The following is a 10,183-nucleotide window of genomic DNA, read 5'->3' as shown; positions in this document are numbered from 1 at the left end:
CAGGCCTCATGAAAGCCAATTTCATTATATCAAACAATTATGCAGCAGTTTGGTGTGTAATTATATCTTATTCTTCTTACTATACAAGAGCAAAAGTATAAATTAAAGCATGACATGCTTTTAGAAGAAATTACTAGTGCAGGCCTCATGAAAGCACATGTTGCGGGCTAGGGATTTCATAGTTTTCGATCTGTCAAAAAACCACACCGAACTCGTGGACCTACTATATGTACCTACATTGCAAAGAATTAACATTTATACGTCTTTGTACACCCGGTATATTATTCGTGGGAGATTATTGAATCTATTGAATAAGAATTTCATCCTAATTTTTACGGGGTGATTTCTTTTCTTATTAAACATTTCTCTTTAACCCCTATTCGTAATACGGGCCTCCTGACCACATATGCTTGTACCGGTTTCTATGTGTGATAATAGAATTAAAGTCAAGTAAATGCGAGACAAATATATATATACTGGCTATTAAATTGCAGACACTTGGCACGTCCTACACGCTAAGCAATTCTCCATGTAAACTTGACAATTACTTAGCCAGACATTGTCTACGTCTTTTATATTTCAATTGTTGAATTTACAGCAACGGGAGTGGCTCGACTATTTTATTGATAATTCTGTCGAGACAAAGTAACAAGAAACGTATAAAACAATAACGTATATTTTTATTAAAATTTGTATTAAAAAATTCAGTCACTAATTCAATTTCCAGCATGACATTCCTCGCGCATTAACGTTCTGCATTAACGTCAGGTTCCTTGTGATAAATTCAATTTATCAATTATCAACATAGACAAGTCCATTATCAATATAATACTCAGTCCGGTCCAAGAAGTCGAATCACGTTCTTCTCTCGCGATTGCTAATGACAATTTCGTGTTTTAATGATACAAAATAAATAAATCGTTCGAGACTCGCAAGATCATTGACTCTGCGAAGATTATTTTTGTTACAAAAAAAAATCCAAAAATTTTATACCTGCTGGATCTAGTCAAAATAATGCTCCTATGAGACATTTCTTTCAAGACGTTGGATTCATATCATTGTCTTACGGGCACCTAGAGGTCTGGGAGTCAACATGACTAACCTGATAAATAAAGCCGTAAAATCATTACTTTTTCAAGAATTTAACACCGATGACTCATAATGACAGTTCGATGTTCAGTAAAAAGAACGTTTCAGTCGAAACCGGTGTTGGATAGCAAGTATTTACTATTTACATTAGATACGTGAACTACGACGCAGATTGGATTCGATCCAATTCCATGGTTTGTCGACAGAACGTAAATTTATCAATTTTTCATTTGCTTTTTTGATGATGCCGACATCACAGATAAAAGTCAATAATGATATTAATGACGTCAGCACGAAACTGTTCGATGCGGAGATATAGACTTCTGATAATTATAAAAATCGAGTGAGTAGTGCGTACCTGCTTTGAGACAGGTACGCATAGTTTATTATGTATCGGATCAAGCCTTATCAAAAACATTGATAAGAGATAATTCCAAGTAGCAGGAGTGCCGAGAAGCTTCCTATTGATTTTATCGTACGTAAACTTCGTGCGCAGGTATCTTCATCTTGTGATAATACCGATGTAAGAAAGAAATGTCCATCGAGACCGTACCCCCGAAAAAAAGACGATTGGACGAAAATAAATTTTTTTTTTAATTTGTCAGATATTGACTTTCCACCGAATAAAAATGTTTTGATATCTAAAGCCAATAACGTTACTGGTTCTCTATTACGGCATTGGACAGTGTTCTATACCTTAGCAGATACTATCTTGAATATTTCAAGCAATAATCGTCAATATGGCTAATCCAAATATATATATGTACCTGCTGATACGTAATCTACGCCTTTATGCAAATAACGACTGTACAGATTCCGTACAGACGGTATCGATATAGTCATCGCCCGGTAACTTTGTAACGACATAAGATATTCTCCAGGAACGACTGGTATGGAAATGCACGATTCTAAATCCCCTGGATTTGCTTGCGCGCATAGGCAGAATCACGATGGGGATAGGCTTGACAATTTCTATGGTATAAAGTGCGATTTGCATTGCGCGTGCATTTACACGTACTCGGCGTGATACATATGTAAGTACAGTGATACGTAGGCACGTCCATATGTGACCGACAGTAGGTAAGATTGCAGATACGAAACTCGTGCAAATAAACAAAGAATCAGAACGACAGCCAAGCTCTATGTAATTTCCTTAAACAATTTTTCCGTCTGTCATTAAACCCGAGAGCAACGTAAATTAAAGAAAAAAAAAAAGAGATTTGAAGCTACGTATTATAAGTCACTTTTTTTTTAACAAGACTCACCTTTCTTCGGTATCATTGTAATAACATATGTATCAACTCTATTCAACGTCTACCAATACACCATCCATGTACCACATGTGCATATGTCATAATAACACATGTGTCCATACTGGTATGCATGAGTTTAAACTCGATGGAATTTGCGTCGATCTGTCATCGAGATTAATCAATTCCATTGAAATACAAGAGGGCGTGCAGATAGGGACGCCCCTCTCGAATAATCTAATTTCAGTTTAATAAGTAATTAATGTTAAGTAGATGCCGCGAGGTCTATTATTATCATCGGATAAGACCCAGTTGTTGACCGCGTTCGGCAGTCGCTGGCAAACAAAGATACAAAGAGGGTTAATATAATCGGTACAAAGATAAGCCAATTGCTCACCATCTCGTCGAGACTCTTAAGGTCATTGGTGACGATCTGAGGTTGTGGTCCATAAATGAGACAAGGCTCCTCCTGCTGCATCTCCTCGTACTCGTCGTCGCTATCCTCGTTCCCAGCCCCAGCGCCGTTGGCAGCCTTGTTCTCAGCAGCGATCTCGCGATCAATCTGCCGTTCCATCTGGACCAGCATAGGGGCGAGCATGCCGAATTTAGCGCCGCGACGCGCCACCTCCAAAAGACACAGTATCACGTGCCTCTCGTTCTTCCTGAGGATGAGGTCGTCCGTCTCGAAGAGCAAGCACTCTATTATGCCAAGGCTGTTTCGGCACCAGCTGATGAAGTTGGAGACGTTGTCACGGGCAAAGAAAGTACCGGCCTTCGCGTTGGGCAGGAAGGCCACGTCGCTCAGCTGGGTCATCGGGACGGCAAGAGATGAGGTTATGGACCTCGTCATTATCTTTCGTGCCTGGCGACGTGCTACGTACTCGGATGCTGATTTTCGTACGTTGTTCGCGTGCTGAAATCAAAATTTTTCGTGTGATTAAATATAGTCTGTGTTTTAGGTTAGGTTGCCTGACCTCCCTTCGGTGCCTAGTTACCGTCAGTGCCGCGACGTCGCCACTGGCACTGTACGTATGATCCTATGTTGATAGTTAGGTTGACAGTTTACCAATGATAACTATATATTTCAAACTATCTGTCCGAGCAGATGCTCGAAAAAATTAACCTTACGCACAGTTCGAGCCATCCAGTGACCTTTGAAACTTAATTGCAAAGGAGTAACGAGCCGTGGATACATTTAACACTCGCCTAGTGAGGGGTTATGTTTTGCACCTACAAACTCTCGAAGGAAGTCTTCGGAATCCTGTAAACTTTTATTTATCCTTTAGAGGAAGTTGGACCGTTGGTATGCCTCGCGTCGCTTTGGTATAACGTAATATCGAAGTAGTGCCATGGTGAAAGGCAGCCACGCGATCGACTCAATGAAAAGGACAAGAAACCAGCTGCGTATCGGTTCACCAAATAATTAATGGCGTCTTATCCCGCGCGTTTAGCGCCACTCGTAAACGTTAATAAAATCAAATTAATACTGCTTGGTGCTTTACGTGTAAGCAAATAGTGTCTTGCGCTATATCATATAACATATACATATATATATTTATTACAAGATCTCAACCGGTTGACCTGCTTAAATTTTGACATTTCGTGAAAGTCCCCCGCTGTTCCTCATTCACCAGAGATTAATGTTTGTCGCGTGATAAACAAATATCACCGATGCGTATACGATTAATTACCCGTAAAACTATATGACAGTTATCAATATTAAAATTTGGCTTAATCTACCTTTCTATGTAACGTGTAATAAATTCAGTGTATGTTAATCCCCTTTTTCTTGTAAATATTATTCAATAAAAAGATTTCTTTCAGACAGATAAATATCTCGTAAATTTGTTCAAGATTACGGTCGCGTGGGTGCGCGAATAATTTATGTTCGCGTCGCGGATTGTGAACGCACCATTGATACCTGCACTGGCACCGTCACGGGTGTGCAGAGATTTTCTCATTTTATGTGTGGAAGAAAAACATTTTTTAATACCAAAGATCTTTGCCATCCGCTCGAAGTAGGAACTTTTATCGAGATTTAAAAAAAATGCTTTTGCGATTGCGCAAACAGCAGCGCATAAAAGTAACGAAAGCTTCTTTAACGTGTGCGCCGTTGCGATTTTTTAATGTGTGGACGAGGAGGGTTCAATTATTTGGGCGGGACGGGACGCCAGTGAGAGTTAACGACTTTGCATAATTTGTCCAAGTGATTCCATATACGCAGTCGAGCCCAATGGGGAATTTACAATCGATGATTTTTCATCGAGCCAACAAATTGTTATCGCTCGCTTCTCATCGGTATGTCGCTATCGTATATTTTTCATCGCCCTTCCCGTACCCGCCAAGTGTGAAATGAATTTCTCGCGTGGGAGGATAAGTTAATACGACGGTTGATTCGCGATACCGATTTCGATCCGACCTGCCGCGAATGAAGCATCGATTTTTATGTACTCCATATACATAAGAAACCAGTATCAATATATGCATACATAGAACGATAAAAGAAATATAAAAATTTTATTTTTAATTTTTTACCAAAACTAAAAAAATTTTTTAAATTCAAACGATCTTTTATCTACCTGACATCTTGATATATGTATACATGCGAGAGTCCAACAGGGATACAGAACACCCTATAAGTGATTCCCTTCTCTGGACTCGATAAATCATTATTTCGTCATCGAATCGCTGCGAGGCTGCACCGTCGATAAATTCCAGGAATAAACCGAATCACAAATTTAAAACTATAATTAAAATTTAAAATATCTCCGTATTACGCGTGAGCGGTACCAAAATACTAAACTATTCGTAAACGCAGAAAGTATCTTAACGAGGTTGTGAAGAAAAAAAAAAAAGAAATTTCGTAAATCTCAAGACTAAGCTCATCAAAACCAATACCCGTCACGTTTCTTTATCCCGGAATACTCATATACCCGTTTTACAGCGGTAGCCAGAGTGTATGCATTAAAAAAAAAATTTTTTTATCAACACCTAACATTACGTCGTAGACAAATTTATGAGCTGTTACGAGTTTCGGGACGCTTAAAAATCGGCATACGAAAAAGATATTTTTTGTCTATCTCATTTCGACATCGCGTCCCATCGTTGAGCTCACATGTGAGCCCCATAAGGCCCTCCATAGATGCTCGAGGGATATGAAATACTGACGCGTTCGCATGGACGCGACACACAACAGTCTCACCGTCAGTTTGCTTCGTACGTTCTACAGTTCTCATGGATATATATATATATATATATATATATATATATATATATATATATATATATATATATATATATATATATATATATATATATATATATATATATATATATATATATATATACACGTATGTACAACCACAGTAAGGAATTATATCTAAGCGGCATCCGGTCCTCCGCAGCCGGCATCAATTCGTCCCTAGGGATAATCGAGATTAGGGAAGTGGATCCCCACGAAGGGCTCTTCTTACTAGGACACTCGTTCGTTCTCAACGACAATATCGCCGTTCGAGATCGTTCCCACTGTCCGACGACGCGAGCTCGTACGAGCGGATACGGGCGAGCGCGACAAGATAAACCTAAGAATGATTATGATTATTACATCAAGCATAAAACGCGTGACCGAACGACCAAGCGAAACGTGAAATTTGTTTAACACGCATGAACAACATTGCGTAAATTATCGAAGGGGCGTTAATACCGAAGTTGAGAGTCTCTGCGCAAAGAACGAAGCACATATGGTAATATGGTCTGCAGATGAGTTGACGGCAGGATGTCACATTATGTGGCCTATGACCCCTCGTATCGTCTCCAGCCACTCTGGACAAACTGAACTTAATGAAAATGGTCGTTGCATATTTCACATTATAAATTGGAGCGTTTTAACGCCTTATACATATGTATATATATGTACTGCAGTTTACGAGCAAAGTTTACCCGGTGAACATTGTTGATACTGGAGATATTACGAATTTCTAGAAAACATTTGTACAATGAGAAGTAAGATTCTAGTTCGGTACTGATGTTGTCCAAGTTTTCTTTTTTATTTCTCTGACAGTTTGCTTCTTGTTTACCATTGCGGCAATAGGCTTTCTTTTCTCTTTCTCTTTACGAGAAATCCGACTCCCGCTGGTTGGGCACGTAATACTGAATAAGCCTGCGCGACAACGACGCACGCGCCGCCACGCGTCAAACGCAACAAGTTAAAGCATCGAACGGCTTCCATAGAATTTGAAAATTAATATTCCCCGAAGGTCCTTTTACCACTTTTCTGCAGCTGCTTGTACCAGTCGATGCACTTTGTCAACGATTCTTAACACTTTCAGAATATCAAGTGCTACTAATGACTCCCCGTCGCAACTTCCTATCAAGTTTTTATTAGCCGTAAAGAAAAGAAACAAAAAGCATCATAAAATATGAAATCATCGATCAGTCAACGGTTACCATGCGGCTCGTATACGGTTTCTTAACGTTATACGCATACTTGTATCTATTTATGTAAGGAATTATCATCTCTTTATCGTAACTCACGGATTAGATGAGAGTGGCGACTAGCGTCAAAAAGATAGCGCTAATTGGTCTCACGAGTAGAAACTTCGAAAAGACTAAAAAAAAAAGCAAAAGAGAAACAGACAAGAAACATACGATGCTCAACGAGGTATTTAATTCAAAATAAATTCTTCCCGCCAAATCTACTCGATCCAATCCAAACTCTAAGCTCGCTTTGAAAATGTCAAATTCAATTTGCTTTCTTCGGGATTTCCCCATTCTCTCGAGCATCCATGTGTAGTCTATCTACACGTGGCTCTCGTTTCGCTCCTATGGGAATCGAGCGGTAAACAAAGATTCCTTTGTACCGTTACAGTCATAATATTCGGGAGAGTCGGAGTCGAGAAAAAGTAATGCGTGCGCATGCGCGTTCCCCGTAGTACGTTAAAACACGTTCTCGTATTTCGCCTCCCTGCGATGTATAAAGGAACTTTGACACTCGACACTGTACCGAGAATTTCGAACTTTACCGATTTAAACGACCGAAATACGACCGATACGAGAAGTTGGCGATTCGTCGAATAATGGAACATCTGTTCCCGTCGAAGAGGATGGACACTCGTGTTTTAATAGTGTCTTTTTCCATTCTGTCAATATTTGTACACGCTCGACATGGAACGAAATATCATTGATTTCTACCTTACTGCCCGTTATGGAAATAGAGGGGAAAAAGTTTTAAAAGATTTCCTCTATATATAGTATATATATAGTTTTTGGATACTGTTTACATGGTGATGTGTATCGTCAGTCAAACTGTTTCCTATGGGATTCCTGTGAGTCAAATAAATTAAACTCAAAGTCCTGCGGGTTATCCCGAGTCTTAGACACGCTGATCCCCTCTCTCAATTCGTTTTGATCTATTCTCGTAAGATATTTTTTCAAGCCACCCCTAGAGCCGCCACGAAGAACCGGGTGGCTCGTTATATTTAGACTGCAGACGAGGGTGGAATGACGGCAACAGAAAGACAGACGTGCGGCCGTGTTTGTACCATTCATAGTTTCACGTGGGTACTAACTATATATACATATATGCGTGCATATTACTCTATAGTAGATGCATCCATGGTAGGAAGCCAAGAGAAAATAACGACAAGGTTTCACGGCGCATCTTCATGGAAGAAAAAGAAAAACTGTCTTGGCGGGACGATTCTTGGGATTCCTTGAATTAGGGAAAATCCTTTTTTTTCTTTTTTTACTCGCACTATTTATAGGTCGGAACAAAGAGTGAAAGGTGAAGGCACTTTTATTTGTAACAAAATGCAAAAATCTAATTGCTCGCGAACAATCTGCATTTGGTGAATAGCTGAAACATGATTTCTCGAGGATTTCTCGTATAATGCGAAATCCAAGAATCGCGTTAACTGCGAATATCGTAATTTATGGAAATGAAAATCAATAGGAATCTTTTTCGCGTGCGAGCTTTCACGTTAGAATTCGACCTCGATTCGTATAAATTCCTTGAGATTAAATCAAAGGTAGGCTTCCTTCTTCCTGGAATAAGCCAATAATGGCATACAAGATTTCAAAAAAATTTTTTTTTTTAATATCGTCAAACACGTAATAACCCACGTACATATAGTCGATCCTGTTTACAAGAGAAATATTTTTTTCGAAGATACGTTTTTGGTAAAAATTTCAAAGTAACAAAAATCGCCTGGAATTTGACGCTTGCACGGAGATACAGGTCGACTACGTTAATCAAAATCTTGACTGCAGTCGTTCCTACAAGCGTACACCACACATCAGCGCGCATATCGAGAAGCAGCAGTAGGTATTCGCGGAATTGAAGATTGCGTCGGAAAAATTATTCTGATCGAAGTGAATAAAAAAGAAAAGGGTAAAATCAAGGGAATGAGAATATAATTGACACGTCGGTCGAAACCATAAATCCTAATTCCCTGGAAGAGCGGTAAGAAAAGCAGATGGAGCCAATTGCGCTTAATTGCGTCGTGGAATTCTTTTGACTCCAGTTCTTCGGCCATCTTCAACTTCCACTTCCAGTTGCGCATCTTCCACTTCGTCCCTCGGTGTATTCCACACCTTATTCTTGTACTGTTATTTGCCCACAGGTAGATTATCCTCACGATCGAAGGGGGGCCTCCTATGTCGGTAAGGCTGGTACCTGCCTCATTTATTTATCATCGAGTCAATTTTAATTTTTTTTTTTTCCCATTGCCCTCCAATTTAATTCATCGCGTTGCACATACTTCGCCGCCTTCCAACCGTATTACGATATTACACACTCGGTCTGACTTCGTACATGCAGCAGCCATACGATAGAACCACTCGATGACCATATAAGGCGCATCCCCGAGGCGCCTAAGTATTTGTCATTTCCGACAGGAAAGGCCGTTGAACATCGTACGTACATTTCAACGCTGCGATATAATCGTCAGGGCCTTACGGGATATACCTATATAGTACGAGGCATAGGAAATTTTTGGAAAAATTAAAAAAAAAAAAAATCCGGCAAAACATATATTCCTATCGACACGAATTCATACCCTTTACCCGAGGTAACTTTATTGGTATATATATAACATTGAGATTGAACTTTGCACTCTTGCTTTCGATCCACTACCACCAACATCACCGTCCACTCCAATTTTGCGTTTCTTCCTTCTGCATTGACAGTGTCATTGCCATTTATCATGGACCTCAAAAGGCGCCACGGTTAACCGTGACTCGCGATAGATCACGACCTCGCTGTAAATGGTAAAGAGACCTTAAAATAGTGACCTCGAAGAATCACATAGACCTTCCATATGGTTAAAAATCGTACAGATGAGTCAATCGTACAATAGCAAAGTTAGATACGGCCGAGAGGCTGTGGTCCATGAAAAAGTGATATAGGTGAATTTAACGATAGTAAAATATTACACTTTTTTATTTGACTGACTGTACCGATCACGATTATCATTGTTTGCCGTCTATGCCAATACGTAACGTATACGTATGCGTTTACGTATGCATTTACGTATGTAGAACGAGTTTTGTCGACTGGTCTCGTAAAACCTTGCGATATGCAAAGCCCCATAGAAATTCCACAGTGGCGGTACTCTAATCTATGCTGACTTTCTCCGTAGTCGTACTTACATCGTCTACCTACTCTAAATATTTCCCGCAGCGTGAATTTATAACGCGCCCCTCGTTAATGTCACAGCCTCCTTATCCCATTAAGCGTTCCGTTTCAATAAGAGAGAGAGAGAGAGAGAGAGAGAGAGAGAGTGAGAGAGAGCGAGAGTTTCATTCGATAAGTGTCACTGTGACAAGTAGCGTTCCGTTTCAATAAG

The 10,183-nt window shown here is 39.8% G+C and overlaps 1 protein-coding gene across 7 annotated transcripts in view; it reads right to left on the bottom strand.

The window, feature by feature from the left end:
• The window catches only part of LOC107266914 (GAS2-like protein pickled eggs), a 37,477-nt gene that overhangs the window by 19,977 nt on the left and 7,317 nt on the right, over nucleotides 1-10,183 (bottom strand). For all 7 annotated transcript variants that reach the window (XM_025084007.1, XM_025084009.1, XM_015737940.2 and 4 more), the window contains one exon: nucleotides 2,737-3,252. In XM_025084007.1, coding sequence (XP_024939775.1) covers nucleotides 2,737-3,252 — 516 coding nt within the window. The remainder of the gene's footprint in view (nucleotides 1-2,736; nucleotides 3,253-10,183) is intronic.

This window comes from Cephus cinctus, unplaced genomic scaffold, assembly GCF_000341935.2.
Source record: "Cephus cinctus unplaced genomic scaffold, Ccin1 Ccin1_scaffold0330, whole genome shotgun sequence".
Taxonomy (NCBI): Eukaryota; Metazoa; Arthropoda; class Insecta; order Hymenoptera; family Cephidae; genus Cephus; species Cephus cinctus.
This window is presented reverse-complemented; position numbering and strand designations above follow the sequence as displayed.